The sequence below is a fragment of the Lithobates pipiens genome, unplaced genomic scaffold, assembly GCF_037356315.1.
Source record: "Lithobates pipiens isolate NorthernLeopardFrog02 unplaced genomic scaffold, aLitPip1_a1.2 Scaffold_19, whole genome shotgun sequence".
Taxonomy (NCBI): domain Eukaryota; kingdom Metazoa; phylum Chordata; class Amphibia; order Anura; family Ranidae; genus Lithobates; species Lithobates pipiens.
The window spans coordinates 335,775,416-335,793,677 of NW_027507764.1; the positions used below are offsets into that span (position 1 = coordinate 335,775,416).

General features: G+C 42.6%; 1 protein-coding gene across 1 annotated transcript in view; it reads left to right on the top strand.

Annotated features, from left to right (window-relative positions):
* The window catches only part of LOC143996816 (leukocyte elastase inhibitor-like), a 30,597-nt gene extending 21,974 nt beyond the window's left edge, over positions 1 to 8,623 (top strand). The window contains exons 5-7 of the mRNA XM_077492096.1: positions 1,678 to 1,820; positions 5,292 to 5,459; positions 8,150 to 8,623. Of these exons, the coding sequence (XP_077348222.1) occupies positions 1,678 to 1,820; positions 5,292 to 5,459; positions 8,150 to 8,554 (716 nt within the window). The 3' untranslated portion in view covers positions 8,555 to 8,623. The remainder of the gene's footprint in view (positions 1 to 1,677; positions 1,821 to 5,291; positions 5,460 to 8,149) is intronic.
* Positions 8,624 to 18,262: the final 9,639 nt, after the last annotated feature.

Sequence of the window (18,262 nt, forward strand, 5' to 3'; positions counted from 1 at the left end):
GCGTTGGGCGATATAACAGGAGAATAAAATTTTCAATTGATTTAACTGCATTCCTTATTTTTATCTATGTGTTATATGGTGATGTATGCACCTACCTTTTAATGTTTTTCAGTACATTTTATATGTTATTATACATATCTAGTATTCAATAGAGTTGCCCTTAAAGACCCCTGTGTACTCTGTTTTGGGGGGCACGCCCTCTCTTTTCTATGGTTATTATTGGGATGTTGGCAACAAGTAGGTCTTTTTGGGTGAATCTTGTCTAATTTCTATCCGACCAGTATTTAAGACAAAGTATCCTCCACATAGGGATGGAAAGTAGCCTCATCCTGGAAACCTGGAGTAAGGTCACATGTAACACCAAGAAAAATAGAAACTTAAAGGGTAACTCCACTTTTGTGGGGGGAAAAAAATTGCGAATAAAGAAAAAATAATATAGTGTATACAATTGCGATACAAGTCATATTGTATTTGAATGTTATTAAAAATTGCCTTTCCTTTTCAATCTGCAGCCGCTGTAATTTTCTATAATTGCAAAGCAATGTGGCTACAAAATGTGTACTGACCACTCCCCAGAAACTTAATTTCCTGCTTATGTGATTGGCTCACCAATTTTCCCAGAAGTCTGTCTAAGATACAAGTCTGATTTCAGGCATACCCTGCAACACAAATGGCATTTTTGGTGAGATATTTCCAATAGAAACATGTCTAAAGCGATGCAAGGCCAGTAGCTTTCCTCATTAATGCCCTGCAGCTCCCACAGCTTACTGTTAATTATGAAACCACTCCCATTACACCTGAGGCACAGACAAACACACACAGCGTTCTTCAGAATAACAAAAGGTAGGAATCTGCAACAAATGTTGTTATAAACCTTGCAATGTATATAGATCACCCAGAGGGGAATGTTTTTTTTCTCAACAAAAGTGGAGCTTTAAAAATGGCTTCTAACCTCTTGTCCATTGAGTGTGTGGCCGGTGGGCCAAAGAGGTGCCTAGAGGTGGGTAGGGAGTCAGACTGGGGCAGCTGTTGCAACAGAGTGTACAAGGCCCCACTGGAGACATATTTTCATCCCAGTACCCGTGTATTGTATTGTTAAATATTAAAATTAGTAGGTATGATGCCCGGCTGGTGTGGAGATGCGACACGGTGTTCATGTTGCGCCATGTATGCGTTCCTTGGGCAAATACTGCTGCGCAAAATGTAAGCATGTTGTTTCACTGGAAGCCCGTGTTCTGAATCTAGGGATACAATTTTCTTTCTCGTACATCACGGGACGCTAATGGTTGCATAAGGTTGGTGAAGATGTAAACCATAATGCCCCATACACACTATCAGTTTTCTGCTGGGTTTTTCCTTCAGCTTTACCAAAACCAGATAATATGAGGTCAAACCTTAGGAGTTCCAATTTGTATGCAATCAGGCAGGCCCCTCTACTACATGGTTTTGGTAAATCTGAAGGAAAAACTCAGCAGAAAAACTGATATTGTGTATGGGGCTTAAGAGAGAAAGATGTTGCTTCTTTATTCTACTGAAAGTTTGTATATTTGGTATTAACGCGCAAACCGATAATAGTCAATTGTACAGTATATCCACTGCTCATGTTATGTATTGGGTCTGTTTGCATACTATTGTTCTGATTGTATAAAACATATATATATAATTGTATTTTTTTAGGAAAGATTCCAGAATTGTTGTCTCAAGGAGTCGTGGATACAACAACCAAATTAGTGCTAGTGAATGCTTTATATTTCAAAGGTGACTGGGCTGAAAAATTTAATAGTGAACAAACAACTGAAGCTCCATTCAGGATAAGCAAGGTAATGTCAAGTTAGCATATGTATCATAGATACTGCTACTGTTAGCATTATAATCATCTCTTTCAAATACTGACAGGCATTGCATCAAATACTGACAGGCAGTGTATCAACCATTTGAATTGTACCTTAAAGCACTAGGCACAATAAGCGCCAGCTGCGCAGTGGCTATTTGGTATAGATTGCCACACTTCATGTTCATTGTTGCTTTAGTCCTTGAGAGTTAATAATTTTCTGAAATACAATGTTTTTTTACTTTAATGCGGCCTACATGGCTTGCTGTGGGGGCACATGCAGATCGTGCCAGCGGGGGACTCCATAAGAGGTAGGGAGCCGTTCTCTGCAATATCATTACACAGAGCAGGCAAGTATAAACCTCTGTAATCTTTTTTTAAATATTTAAAATAAAAAAAATCACTTTAATGATGTATCAATTATGTTTTTTTTTATTTCCAAGATGAAAAGTGATTCCTTTAGAATTTTTCCTTGGCTTTATTCATAATTTACATGTTTGTTTGTTTTTTAACTACCAAAATTTTTTTTCTTGATTTCTGAAACAATATTTCTTTTAAATGAAGATGTAAACCAAAAAAAAAGAGAGGTCCTCTACCTTTAAAGCAGGTTAAACAGCATAGTGCTGTCTAATTTGTCCCTTTCAATGTTGTCAAAAAAACCTGGTTGATCCTGCCTGTTCCTGTGGCCCCTATGTAAACTGACCACAGTAATTATGTCTGCTGATCCACGATACCATGGTCGGTTTATGTGCCTCCATCATTCACAGTCTCTCCTCCTCTATCTCTCTCCCTCCCTCCCTGTCAACTCTTGTGTGTGAGCAATCTCCTCCCTGCCGCTATTAGTATTAGTAGTAAAACTATTAAGTATGTATTCCGACCCCCTTACATTGTTCACTCTTTGCTATATTGCAGCCATTTGCTCCTCATTAATGTACACGCAGCATTCCATATTGACAGAAAAACACAGAAGTGTTGATCTTTTTGCAGATTTATTAAAAAAGAAAAACTGAAATATCACATGGTCCTAAGTATTCAGACTCTTTGCTGTGACACTCATATATTTAACTCAGGTGCTGTCCATTTCTTCTGATCATCCTTGAGTTAGTTCTACACCTTCATTTGAGTCCAGCTGTGTTTGATTATACTGATTGGACTTGATTAGGAAAGCCACACAGCAGTCTATATAAGACCTTACAGCTCACAGTGCATGTCAGAGCAAATGAGAATCATGAGGTCAAAGGAACTGCCTGAAGAGCTCAAAGACAGTACTGTGGCAAGGCACAGATCTGGCCAAGGTTACAAAAAAAATTCTGCTGCACTTAAGGTTCCTAAGAGCACAGTGGCCTCCATAATCCTTAAATGGAAGATGTTTGGGACAACCAGAACCCTTCCTAGAGCTGGCCTTCCGGCCAAACTTAGCTATCGGGGGAGAAGAGCCTTGGTGAGAGAGGTAAAGAAGAACCCAAAGATCACTGTGGCTGAGCTCCAGAGATGCAGTCGGGAGATAGGAGAAAGTTGTAGAAAGTCAACCATCACTGCAGCCCTCCACCAGTCGGGGCTTTATGCAGAGTGGCCCGACTGAAGCCTTGCCTCATGTGTAAGACACATGAAAGCCCAAATGAAGTTTGCTAAAAAAAAAAAAAAACACCTGAAGGACTCCAAGGTGGTGAGAAATATTCTCTGGTCTGATGAGACCAAGATAGATACTTTTGGGCTTTAATTCTAAGTGGTATGTGTGGAGAAAACCAGGCACTGCTCCTCACCTGTCCAATACAGTCCCAACAGTGAAACATGGCGGGGTGGCAGCATCATTCTGTGGTTGTGTTTTTCAGCTGCAGGGACAGGACGACTGGTTGCAATCGAGAGAAAGATGAATGCAGCCAAGTACAGGGATATCCTGGACGAAAAGCTTCTCCAGAGTGCTCAGGACCTCAGACTGGGCCGAAGGTTTACCTTCCAACAAGACAATGACCCTAAGCACACAGCTAAAATAAGGAAGGAGTAGCTTCACAACAACTCCATGACTGTTCTTGAATGGCCCAGCCAGAGCCCTGACTTAAACCCAATTGAGCATCTCTGGAGAGACCTAAAAATGGCTGTCCACCAATGTTTACCATCCAATCTGACAGAACTAGAGAGGATCTGCAAGGAGGAATGGCAGAGGATCCCCAAATCTAGGTGTGAAAATCTTGTTGCATCTTTCCCAAAAAGACTCATGGCTGTATTAGATCAAAAGGGTGCTTCTACTAAATACTGAGCAAAGGGTCTGAATACTTAGGACCATGTGATATTTCAGTTTTTCTTTTTTTAATAAATCTGCAAAAATGTCAACAATTCTGTTTTTCTGTCAATATGGGGTGCTGTGTGTACATTAATGAGGGAAGAAATGAACTTAAATGATTTTATGAAATGGCTGCAATATAACAAAGAGTGAAAATGTAAGGGGGTCTGAATACTTTCTGTCCCCACTGTATGTAAATGTGTAGTATGGAACCCATGAATTGCTTATGACATATAGGATTTATTTTATTTTTTTTGCATGAATTTAGTGCTGCCTTTATAATTTGTTTTATTTTCACGTTGTTTATCAAATGGCATGATTTTCTTGTTATAAGCGCAGTCATTTTTTACTTCTCCTTTTTTTTTTTTTTAATACACTGCTAAGCAACCCCTTGGATTAATTGGAAGCCACAAATATGTATATCTGAAAATGTTATATTTTATTTTTTCATGAAACAACTTTTATTGTAACTAGAATCAAATCCTTTCTTATATAACAGCACGCACATACATATACTGTATATCCTTGTTTAAATAGAAAACATCTTCCATATTTGCTTCATCACAGCATGTATGTCACAAACATATCCAAAATAATAGTTCAATATAGGTCTTTTTCATTTCACATATCCACTTGCATAGTATCAATAGATGCATTTGTACGAGTCACTCTAGATGTGTTGTTTTCTCTTTTGGCTTTAGATGTACTTTGACATTCACTCCCTTCATCAAGTAATCTTGCAGAACCCCACTCACCAGTTTACACATGAATTCAGGTCCACTTAAGGACTATAAGACTTGGTTATACTGGGAAAGATGGCAAGTAGTGTCTGTGCAAATGTGTTGTATCAGTGTTTTAGAGGGGGTGGAGGATCAAGATCAGTAGTCATCAACCCTGTCCTCAGGGCCCACTAACAGCCCAGGTTTTATGTATTACCTTGGGGAGATACAGACTAGAATATTGCAATCACTGAGCAGCAAATGATATCACCTGTGATGTATTTCAGATATCTTGCAACCCTGGCCTGTTAGTGGGCCCTGAGGACAAGGTTGATGACCACTGTTTTAGATGACAATTTTTTCCATATACTTCTGGTTTTAAAATACTTATTTGCATTCAAAATTAGTTCCTAGTGTTTTAATGAATGACATTATTATATATTTTATTTCTTTCCCCTAGAATGAGCAGAAGACAGTAAAAATGATGTATCAGAAGAAAAAGTTTCCCTTCAACTATGTCCCAGAAATTAACTGTCGTGTCCTAGAGCTTCCATATGTGGATGATGAACTCAGTATGATTATTATATTGCCTGACAGCATTGATGATGATAGCACTGGGTTACAAAAGGTAAATATACTCACAAGTAACAATATCAATTGTTTTGGTAGATAGCTGGCCAGTTAATGGTGGAAAAAGAATGCAAAGTATAATTCTGCAAAAAAAATGCAATGTCTGGCATAGGCCTTCCACGTTACTATATAATAGTTTTTATTCTGCTATAGTTTAAAAGAAACCTGTCAGGAAAAAAAAAGATGAGAACAAAGAAGTATAGGAACTATCAATTCTGACTTTCATTAGCAAACTCAAAGGTTGTTATCCTTACTTTACTACTTGTTGAGCCACTGCCCCAGAGCAATTATTTGTACATTAGCTGTTGAGTCAATGAATATGCATACACTCATTCTGTGTCAATGACTCAGTAACGACAGAAGAAAAAATACAAGAGCCCCGAACAAAGCTTCAAGAAGGAGGATTGAAATAAGCAGAAATACTTATTCCTTGCATTGTAGGGCTTCCTTCTTGCTGACCCCCAAAGCCACTCCCTCTCCAACATCTTTGGGTACAATGCAGAACAATCAGTCCTGCATTGTATATGAGGGTGTCAAGGGGGGACGTGGTGTCTTGCTTTAATGTGCATGTTGAGAGATTCCTGGGGTTAAGTTTTGAAACGCATGCCTCTGCCCCCCAGCCCCACCCCCAATACATTTTCGAGCCCGATCTCAATCAAGTAATGTGCATGAGAGCTGAGGCTCCCTCAGCTTTCTTGTTCCTCATTGGCTCAGATACAGCATTGGCTCCTGCTGCTGTCAGAGACAGTGACGAGAGAGTGGGGCCAAGCCCTGCTCTTTCTGTCTTTTGGAGCAGGGCTCGGGAGCAATCATGCATGAGTGCCCCCATAGCAAACGGTTTGCTAAGGGGCAGTTGGCGGGAAGGATGAGCCAGGAGCACTGGCTGGGGGTCGGGGCTTCTCTGTACACAACCATTGCACAGAGCAGTTAAGGTTGTCATATTTATTATTTTAATCTCTAAAAAAAAAACTAAGCTTTACAATCACTTTTACAATCAGTTCATGATCTTTGGTCAAGTGATTTTCCCTAGGGTTGAAAGTATCAGAAGGCTGGAAGGAAAGCAGAAGGAACGATTTCCCAGAGAATTCCTTCTCCCTCTCACTAAAACTTTCTGATTGCTCAGCAATTGAGAGAAAACAGCAGAGTGTGCACAAAACCAAGAGCATTCACACTATTGCCTGGCACCATGATTTACATGATTTGTCATCCCTAGACTAGCATCTCAGTCCATTAAATAAAGACCCCTGATAATGCTTGGCAAAGATGGTGCTGTCCTTGGGAGAGAGGAAGATGAAGGCACTGTCAGCAGGAGTACTGTGATTCACCAGAGCTTCACAGGTTGCCACTGGAGTCCTCTTCCACTCCTCCATGACGACAGCACAGAGCTGGTGGATGTTAGAGAACGTGCGCTCCTCCGCCTTCCATTTGAGGATACCCCACAGATGCTCAATAGGGTCCCTCTACAGGCAGGGACCACAGCCCCCTTGTGTAGCAAAAAAAAGTCCCAGTGCTCAGCTGTCCTACGCCTGTGGCTACTGATCCCAGCACCACTTCTTCAAGCACTACCAGCCCACCTGGCTGCATTGACCCCTTTTACTAGCCCTCCTAAGACTCCACAGTCCTCCCAGACAGATTCTGTAACCATCCAAGACCGCTTGCACCCTGTTCTCTCAGGTATGACTCTCAGTCCCATGACTGTGACACACACCAGGCCTCTTGGCTGTCTTCCTCCCTTGAGATTTGCCCAGTAGTGTTCTGCTGCCCTCCATTTGTTCCCATGCCTCTGGTCATAACACTTCTGTGTGTTGTGAAAAGGGTCCCTTATGCACCCAAGCCTAGGCCCGAGGTCATCATCCCACCGCAGACTACTTACTAAAATAATCACACTACACCTTCTGGATTAAATTGCCATCCGGACCCTTTATTAACAACACATTTTTATAAAAAATAAACCCAATTTAAATATATATATATATATATATATATATATATATATATATATATATATATAGTTTTAACACTTATATAAAAACCCCAACTTTTTAAACTCCGGCTGCACCACCACCACCTCAGTATCCTGGCCCCTAGCCGTGATCCCTCTAGCACAGGGATGAACCATTGCCACCCTCTTTCCACTGCAGCCTGATGACCGATAGCCCATTATTTCCAGCTAGGGAGGGTACCCATACCGTGATAGGTCCAATCCTCCCCCCACCATATCCCGTTTACCTTCCACAATTCCAACCTACACGAACCAGAGACCCATGCCCACGTAACACAAATACCATCTTACATACCAAACAACAGGGAGGGTGGGTGGTAAAATGTTCTACCTCGTCCTCTCCCTATCTGTGCTGGCCCACAAGTTACTAAGCCCTCCCCTCTAGAGGGTCTTTCCTCCCCTTGGCATTACAAAAACCTCCCCCTCACCTTTACTTAGCCACTTCCCCTGACAACATCCTGTGCACCCACTACAGCTGTCCCCAGTCATGTTCGCCCTACAACTAAGGTTCCCTTTCATTCCGGGCTTGCTCTGACATGGTAATTATCTTACTACACCATCATTCTCTGGCTTCACATATTGATTATATTTACTGGTGACATGCTTATTTTAATATTTTAAATTATAGTAATTATTTTTATTGGAAACCTAGATCTTCTATTGTTAAATAAATTTGTATTTTGTAGCTTGAAAGGGAGCTGACTGTTGAAAAGTTCCAGGAGTGGACACAACCAGAACATATGCATCGTATTGATGTCCATGTACACCTACCAAAGTTCAAGCTGGAAGATAGTTACAAGCTGAAACCTGTATTATCTACACTAGGAATGGTGGATATCTTTAATGCAGGAAGTGCAGACCTCTCAGGAATGTCAGGATCCCAAAATCTTTTCTTGTCTGAGGTTGTCCACAAGACATTTGTGGAGGTGAATGAAGAAGGCACAGAGGCAGCTGCTGCTACTGCCGGCATGATCATGATGATGTGCCTGCTACCCGAAGAGGAATTCAATGCCGATCACCCCTTTCTCTTCTTCATTCGTCATAATATTAGTAGAAACATACTTTTTGCTGGCAGATATTCTTCCCCTTAAAATTGCAATTCAAAATTTTAAGTGTGCTTCTGTTTGTCCTGTCATAAATTACAGAAGGATATAAAGTCACCCATTGTTCTTGGATCAATATTTTACTTTGTGCATTATGTGAAACAAGTCATAAATCATGTATTATCAGATGTTTGGGTAGGTGTGATGTATAAGCATATTATTTAACTAAACCTTTAACGGGGGAAAAAAAAAATTGACGTGTGAATAGTCATACTATTGTATTGGATGGAATTAGACAAATCCATGGCGGTGTATAATAGTAAACTGGTCAATAAGTGCTACTTAAAGGGATTCTCTTGTCTACCTCCTCCCTCAAAATCAATAGCTCCCTAAAATAGAAGACTGTATACTCTATCTCTTTGCCAGGTGCAGATTCTAAACTGCTCTTGCATTTGGTGCTGCAGCCCCTGGGAAATTCTTCAGTGTTCAGGTTATCAAGTGCCCAGGGCAAAAATGCCAAACTGTGTTGCCAAGCCCCCCCCCCCCCCAAAAAAAAACAAAAAAAAAAAACCCTGGCCCTTTCATTCTGTTCAGATTTGGCTTGACACTTCCAGTACTAACCTGACAGGAGTAGTGATGCTGCTGTTGCTTCTCCTGTCAGGTTGTATTGGCAGAAACTCACATCCCCCCACCTCATATAATACCGCTGCATCCAGGGAAGCTGTAACATCCTGCATCTACTTCCAAGAGTTTTAAATGCCTGGTCCCTTGCACTCTTGCTCTTTCCTCTCACCCTTATGTCACCTCAGGACTCAGCAGCGATGTAGGAGCTTGTGGGAGGAACTACAGCATGTAGAGGGAGACACAGGCATTCAACAGTCCTGGAAAATTCAAATGCTAAAATCTTTGCAGAAAAGTTGCAGCACTGGAATTGTCCAAATCGCTGTTCAAAGGCTGTTACCTTGTATTATGTATTGGCCAGGGTAATCCCTTAGATATTCGGGTTGGCTCTAAATTTGTTCAAAAAGAGTTCTAAAGTTAACCCAACAATTTAGGGGGAGAGTGGGCAACCCTGATGAGTGCCATTGGTGATAGAATGGGCGTTTGACAGGTGGCCACCCGGGCAGATGAATGGGAATACAATGCAAAGATATTTACTAAAATCCATGGGCGTAGGCCAATAGCCCAAAGAGCTTCTTCCATATAGTCCCAGGCTTTTTCAGAGTCAAGGGAAAGAAAAAAAAAACCTGTGTATTACTTGTGAATAACCAATGATTGAGAGCCTTGATAGTGTTATCACAGGCTTTCTTTCCTAGGGATGAACCCCACATGATCCAGGTTTACAAAAGAGGGCAGAAGCGGGAGCAATCTGTTTGCCAACATTTTCGCATAAAGCATAATATCAACATTTAGGAGTGATATTGGCCTGTAGTTCTGAACCCGTGAAGGGTCCTTAGCCTACTTGGGAATCATAGTGATATGAGCTTCCAAAAAATTGCCCAAGGCTGACATGGAATTAGGCACAGCGTTTAGAATAGCTACCAGTCTGGGAGCTAGAATTTCCCTAAAACATTTATAATACTGTAAAGTTAAACAGTCTGGACCAGGACTCTTGCCTGTTTTCATTTATTTCAAAGACACATCCAGTTCTTATAGAGAGAGGGAATGCTCAAAGTCTTAAGCAGCTTGTGGAGAAATAGATTTTGGCTATATTTTGCCAAAACCTCCCTAATTTGTTGAACACGAATCTCACGTGTAGGGGAAGCCCGATCTCCACCTCACAAATGATATAACTTCCTGTCGTAACGTTCAAAGTCAGTATTTATTTTATAATAAACACTTAATTTACAGTTGAAGTTTAATTTGCTTATGCTTTGCCTTCCCTGGTTCTTTCTTTACCTTCCTTATCACTGTGCTTAAGAAAAACCTTTCTGTTTTTCATTACATACCTTATTTTTGACTTGTCATCATCTCTATATCTCTGTGCTTCTCTATACAATGCAGATAGTTTAAAGTTTGATGCAGATTCTAATTCACATTAAGTAGTGGATATAGAATTATAGTAGAGAAGAGCCTGTACAACTGTAAAAGACTGAAGCCAAGACTAGAATTCAGCTTTGACTTGCCATTAGAAGTACAACTCTGAGTGCAAAAACTGACTAGCATATAAAACCTGTTCATACCTCAGATCAGCCAATCTGCATTCACTTCAGACCTCAGATGAGCCTCAAACTCTTCACCTATAGGCCTCTGAGCAACCCCAAAACCTTTACTTTTAGAAACAGAGTATCGCTGTAGGCATGCAAGCATGATTTGTCTGCACAGGATACTGATGTCCTCAGCCACCAGCAGTGTTTCAATGACACAAGGAAAATGGACAGTCCAGGATTTGTAACAGTCAGCCTAAATGAGCTGTACATTACAGTCAATGACACCTAGTGCCAGCTTGGGCAAGAATGCCACGGAATGCACTGCACTAGTTCACTGAATTTCAGGACAAAACTACCATAAAACTATCACCTTTTACACATTTCAGGCTTTACAAGTTCACATCACATTTACACAAGAGATGCACATGTAAAAATAAATGTCACCCAAAATATCCCCTATATTTCCAGCAATCTTAAAGCGGAACTTCAGTCATTTTTTCATCTTTCCATCTATTAAATCTTCTGCCCTTGTCGTTTTTAACTTTGGATAGTAAAACATTTTTTGCCAGTAAATACCTTATACAGCCCACTTCCTGTTTCTTGTCTGGTCATTAGCCTAGGCTTATGACATCATGCACAGATCTCTCTCTCTCACACTCTTGTGACCATTTGGCAGGAAGGGAGAGGTGGATGGGTCATAAGAGGGCAAATGAGTGCTACAGAACTGGAGGTGTGTGTCCGTGTAAATCCAGGAAGTGAACAGGCAGCAGCTTCAGCTGCCCACAGTTAAAATGGTTGCAGACAGACTTAGTGGAGGGAGATTTCTGCAGCATATTTGACAAGTACAGAATCACATAATAACAAACAATATGCAAAGTGGTTGGAGGGAAGCTTCAGAATGCCAAAGATGTTTTTATTACGAATTAGGTGAACAGACTGCAGTTCCTTTTTAGGTTCTGAGGGTATTCACAATATCAATAGGAATAAAATACAGCATTCGATGATCATTCCATAACATAGTAGGCAAAATAATAACAGGAAGACAACTTTGGAGCACACACCTTAACAAACAGGTCAGTAATTGCAGCCCGCACAATTCTGTTCTTACATGTGTCTTTGATGGGAGACCTTTACAGCACAGTTGGCTAAGATGACAAATCGTTCTTACTTTTATCTAACACTGATCAACATTTACAGCCGGAAATTCAATATTCTACATAATTCTACACCTCCAAACACCTAAATTATTGGCAAGTTAAAATTCACACTCCACTCTCAGCTGACATTGAAGATGATTTACTAAAGTCAATTGGGCTGTTCACTTTGCACTGGCATCTTCACACACATTTGGGTTTTCTTTACCAAGTACATTTTTACTACATTCACTAATTTAAAGGAAAATACCCTTGCAAAGTAAACGGCCTATTTAACTTTAGTGAATCAACCCCATTGTGTATTCATGGCTTAAGAAAGCAGATCCTCCTGATACAAGTCAATTTGCTAAATATTTATATTCAAAACTACATAAATGAACTGCATGAGCATGTAGTGTATGCCAAGGATGATTCTAGCTTGCCAAAATAGTAAATAGGTGAGGAATTTCCATGCTTAAAATTGAAGATAACTACAATCACCGCATGCATTTCCTTAGTGAAGATAGGCACACCATAACATTTTAATGTCCTGAAATCACAGTAGAGACACGGCGCTGTTAGATATATTTGGCACGGTCAATGGACACAAAAGATTTTTTATGCACTAGCAGGTCAGCAATTTGTGGGGGCTTAGGGAAATTACAATACAAAACAAATAAACAGCTGACCTTTACACACTTATGTGCTTTATTCTGCTAAGCATCTCACCCTTCTCTTTTTCATGTCACTTTGTTTTGATGTGCTTATGTTCAATTCACAAAAAATAGTGTCATTAGACAACAATATTCATGGGGTAGAGTGAACAAAACATCGCTTTGTCTCGTACTCTTCCGCATGAAAGAACTTTTTTTAAACCCGTCAATGTGACTAGTATTAGACAATGACCAAAAATACAATGAAATTCATTAACCCTGTGTCAGGAACCATGAAACAGACTGAGACAGAAGTACAATCAAATCACACTTGTTTATTAATAATAAAAATAAAAAGGTAAATAGGAAAAAGCATAGTCAAGCATAGCCAGAGTCCAGTAGCCAGATCGGGTAGTCAGCTAGTCCAAAGTTCATAAACCAGATCGGGTAATCAGCCAGTCCAGAAGTCAGGGATCCAAGGAGAGCAACTGCAAGCAGCATAAGAAGCCAGGAGGGATGTGAGCAAGCCAGTCTTGAAACAAACAGCAGGAGATGGTTCCTTGTTATGTGACCAACGTGACGGCAATGGAGAAATGAGCTGGAAGGCTTTAAATAGGCAGGTCAGACAAGCATCATTGGGAACAGCTGGTAACTGTGGAGAGAGAAGAGAGCTGGCAATTAGCTGACAGCTGAGTGGCCAGCCCAGAGGAGGAAGGGCTAAGCCAGCCCTGACAGTACCCCCCCTCAATGACCCCTCTCCCTCGGAGGGCAACCGGGCTTGAGGGGAAACTATCTATGGAACTTACGGAGGAGGACAGGGGCATGTACGTCAGAGGATGAAACCCAGGAGCGTTCCTCCGGACCATACCCCTTCCAATGCACCAGGTACTGTATGCGCCCAGGGAACCTACGGGAGTCAACAATGGATTGTACCTCATACTCCTCATGGTTGTCAACCCGAATAGGGTGAGGACGTGGCACCGAGGTGGTAAATCGGTTACAGACCAACGGTTTCAATAAGGAGACATAAAACATATTTGAGATGCGCATACTAGGAGGAAGTTCCAACGCGCAAGCTACTGGGTTAATCCTGCGAAGGATACGGAAAGGCCCAATAAACCGAGGTGCAAACTTCAGTGAGGGAACACGAAGCCGGAGGTTGTGAGATGACAGCCAGACCATGTCCCCAACCTGGTAGGCAGGCGTCTGCGGTCAGCATGGAGTCTGTACCTATCATTAGCATGACGCAAAGCCTCCTGGAGTTGTACCTAAGTGGAACGAAGACCACGGAGATGCTCCTCTAACGCAGGAATAATCTGCGGAACAAACGAGTCAGGCAACATGGAAGGTTGGAAACCATAATTTGCCATAAATGGAGACAATCAAGGCAGAATTCAAGGCACTGTTGTGAGCAAACTCTGCCAAATGTAATAGGTCAGACCAGTTGTTATGATGGTTAGAAATATAGCAATATAGGAATTGCTCCAAGGACTGATTGGCTCGTTCTGTGGCCCCATTAGACTGCGGGTGATACGCAGAAGAGAACGCAAGCTGGATTCCCAGCTGTGCACAAAAGGCTTGCCAGAACCGGGAGACAAACTGACTGCCCCTGTCCGAGACAATCACCTTGGGTAGCCCATGTAAGCGAAAGATCTCCCGAGCAAAAATGGAAGCCAATTCCTTAGAGGTGGGCGACTTCTTAAGTGGAATACAATGACACATCTTTGAGAACCGGTCAACCACCATAAGGATAACAGTGTTGCCTTGGGAATTGGGCAATTCCACAATGAAATCCATAGACAGGTGAGTCCAGGGCCTCTCTCCATTGGGTATGGGTTGTAGGAGGCCCACTGGAAGGTGTCATGGAGTCTTACTCTGAGCACACATGGGACAGGCAGCTATGAAAGCAGTAACATCAGCCCGTAGACTAGGCCACCAGAATTATTGGGAGATGGCCCAAATGAGTTGATTCTTCCCAGGATGGCCAGCTGCCTTGGGAGAATGATAAGTCTGGAGCACTGTAGTACGGAGACTCTCTGGGACAAAGCAGCGGTCACAAGGTTTATCAGGAGGAGCAAGAATTTTGCCACCCAAAGGCGAAGTAAGACTGGTGCGAACAGTAGCTAAGATACGATCAGGAGGAATCATAGGAACCGGAACCAACTCCAACTTGGAAGTTGAGGAAAATTGTCGTGACAAGGCATCAGCCCTTACATTCTTAGTACCAGGTAAGAATGAGACAATGTAATTAAAGCTCGACAAGAAAAGAGGCAATCGCGCCCTTCTGGGAAAGAGTCGCTTAGCCTCAGACAAGAATGTAAAATTCTTATGGTCAGTAAGAATAAGAAAGGGCACAGTGGTACCTTCAAGGAGATGTGTCTATTCTTTCAGGTCTAAAATGATTGCCAACAGCTTTGTCACCAATCTCATAATTGCATTCAGCAGGTGACAATTTCTTGGAAAAGTAGCCACACGGATGCATAGCGCTTTCAGAGTTAGGACGTTGAGACAGAAGGGCGCCAACTCCAGTCTCAGAAGCATCAACTTCTAGGATAAAAGGCAACGTAGGACCAGGATGTGCCAACACAGGAGCAGAAACAAAGGCAGCCTTGAGAGTCTCAAAGGCCTTGATGGACTCTGGAGACCAACTCTGTGGGTTACCGTCCTTTCTGATCATATCAGTCAGAGGCTTGACCACAGACAAGAAGTTACGAATAAACTTCCGATAGTAGTTGGCAAAGCCCAGGAAACGCTGCAGAGGACGTAAACCCATGGGTCGAGGCCACTGTAGGACTGCCGAAAGTTTCTCTGGGTCCATTGAAAAACCAGCAGTGGAAATTACATAGCCCAGAAATGTAACCTGTTTACGATGGAACTCGCACTTCTCCAGTTTACAATAGAGATTGTTCTCTCTTAGTTTCTGAAGTACACGACAGACATCTGTGTGGTGGCTCTCCAGGGACTTGGAAAATATGAGGATATCATCGAGAAACCACCACACACAACTGCAACAAATCTCGGAGGACATCGTTAATAAATTCCTGGAAAACTGCTGGGGCGTTACAAAGGCCAAAAGGCATTACCAGGTATTCATAATGGCCTGTTCTGGTATTAAACACAGTCTTCCACTCGTCGCCTCCTTAATGCGCATGAGATTGTATGCCCCTCTCAGGTCAAGCTTTGTGAAAACCGTTGCTCCCTTGAGGGGGTCAAATAACTCAGTAATCAATGGAATCGGGTAGGCATTCTTAATCGTGAAACAATTGAGACCCCTATAATCTATACAAGGTCTCAGTTCACCGCTCTTCTTTTTCACAAAGAAGAAACCAGCACCAGCAGGAGATGAGGATTTGCGGATGAAACCTCAAGAAAGTGCGTTAGCAACATACTCCTCTATGACCTTATCCTCCAAGACCGACAAAGGGTAAATCAGGCCACGAGAAGGTATGGCACCAGGTTGAAGGTCAATTGTGCAATCATAAGGGCGGTGTGGAGGCAAACTACCGGCTTGACCTTTATCAAAGACATCGCCAAAATCACGGTACTCCTCCAGTAGGGAGGGGAGTGAAGCGGTGCACAGGACCTTGGATACCTTCAGGAAGCATGTCTCACTGCATTGTGGTGACCAGGAGAGAACCTCAGCACAGAGCCAATCAAAAGAGGGGTTGTACCTCTGTAACCAAGGATAACCAATAACCAGTGGAAATCTGGGTGAGGAAATGACTTGGAATTGGATTATCTCATGGTGAAGAGCCCCTACGGCCATGGACAACGGAACCATCTCATGAGTCACATGGGCAGGCTGTAAAGATCTCCCTTCAAGAGCCTCAATGGCAAGTAGAGTGTCACGCAGCTGCAGCGGAATCGAGTGCTGCGAAACAAACGCAGCATCAATGAACAGGCCTGCAGCCCCAGAGTCGATTAGAGCCTGTATCTCGATGGACGACTCAGCCCAAGAAAGGGTGACCAAAACCAGGGGCTTATCCTTCTGGATAACTGGGGATGAAACAACGCCACCTAAGGTCTGTCCATGACAGGACCTCAAGGTTCAGGCGTTCCCTGGACGGGTAGGACAAGACTTCAAAAAGTGACCTGCCTGGCCACAATAAAGGCACAATCTCTCCCTCCTCCTAAAGGCTCTCTCATCCGCAGAGAGACGCGTGAAGCCCAGGTGCATGGGTTCATCTTCACTGACCAACTCAGTACCAGGAGGCATGGGAGGTGAGGGAGGCATGGGTGGGACTGCAAAGCTCGGAGGCAAACGTACAGGAGGCTTCCGCAAGCGCTTCTTAAGAGAAAGTTTTTCTCTGAGTCTGGAGTCAATGAGGATGGCAAACGAGATCAATCTCTCCAGCTCAGTGGGTATATCTCGGGCTGCTATCTCATCCTTGATAGAATTCGAGAGACCATGAGAAAAAGCAGCCACGAGGGCCTCATTGTTCCAAGCAACCTCTGCTGCCAGAGTACAAAACTCAATGGCGTAGTCGGCAACAGTTCTCGTACTCTGTTTGATGGACATGAGGCACTTGGCAGCAGAAGCGGAACATGCGGGAACGTCAAAAACCCTTTTAAAGGAGGCCACAAACTGAGGGTAACTCAAGACAACAGGTTTTTGTGTCTCCCATAGAGGGTTAGCCCAGGCCAAGGCTCTCTCAAAAAGCAAAGATATCACGAAACCTACTTTGCTTCTGTCCGTGGGAAACGCCTGGGGCAGTATTTCGAAGTATATCTCAACCTGATTGAGAAACCCTCTGCATTGAACTGGATCGCCCCCAAATCGCTGGGGAAGCGGAGCAGAACCAGACATACCTCTTATAGAGGTAACACTCGCATCACTGGCGCAGCAGCAGGGACGGCATGCGACTCGGGTTGTACCGGAGCAGCCACCGTGGGGGATTCCAGGTGAGCCGTGCGATTCAGGAGCATTTGTAATGCCAAGGCAAACTGATCCATGCGGTGATCTTGCTCATCCAATCTGGAAAAAATATTACCAACAAGTGGATTGACTGTATCTTCTGAATTCATTGCCTTCACGTACTATCAGGAACCATGAAACAGACTGAGACAGAAGTACAATCAACTCACACTTGTTTATTAATAATAGAAATAAAAAGGTAAATAGGAAAAAGCGTAGTCAAGCATAGGCAGAGTCCAGTAGCCAGATCGGGTAGTCAGCCAGTCCAAAGTTCATAAACCAGATTGGGTAATCAGCCAGTCCAGAAGTCAGGGATGCAAGGAGAGCAACTGCAAGCAGGATAAGAAGCCAGGAGAGATGTCAGCAAGCCTGTCTTGAAACAAACAGCAGGAGATGGTTCCTTGTGATGTGACCAACGTGAAGGCAATGGAGAAATGAGCTGGAAGGCTTTAAATAGGCAGGTCAGACAAGCAGAATCGGGAACAGCTGGTAACTGTGGAGAGAGAAGTGAGCTGGCAGAGGAGGAAGGGCTAAGCCAGCCCTGACACCCTGCTGATAATCTAACAACTGGGTATTAGGGAAAATGTGACTACAGTTTGTATGAGCACGAAATATAAAAAAAAATCTAGTTAAAGTTTTTTTTTTTTAACAGAGGGGAAGCAATAGTATCATTTTTTAGACACTAAACATTTCCGACACTCACTTGGGGGAAAATTGGAGGTCAGCCCATACAATGTAATCTGCTAGCTATATACTGCATCACTGTGTCCTGAACTGCACACTGGTTATATATTACACGGCTGCCAATTCATTGTAGGAAAAGCACAAAAAAATTATAGGGCAGTTGATACAATACCACATTAAAACTACTGCACAGATAAGAGGCCTGTGTGATGGACTTCCCA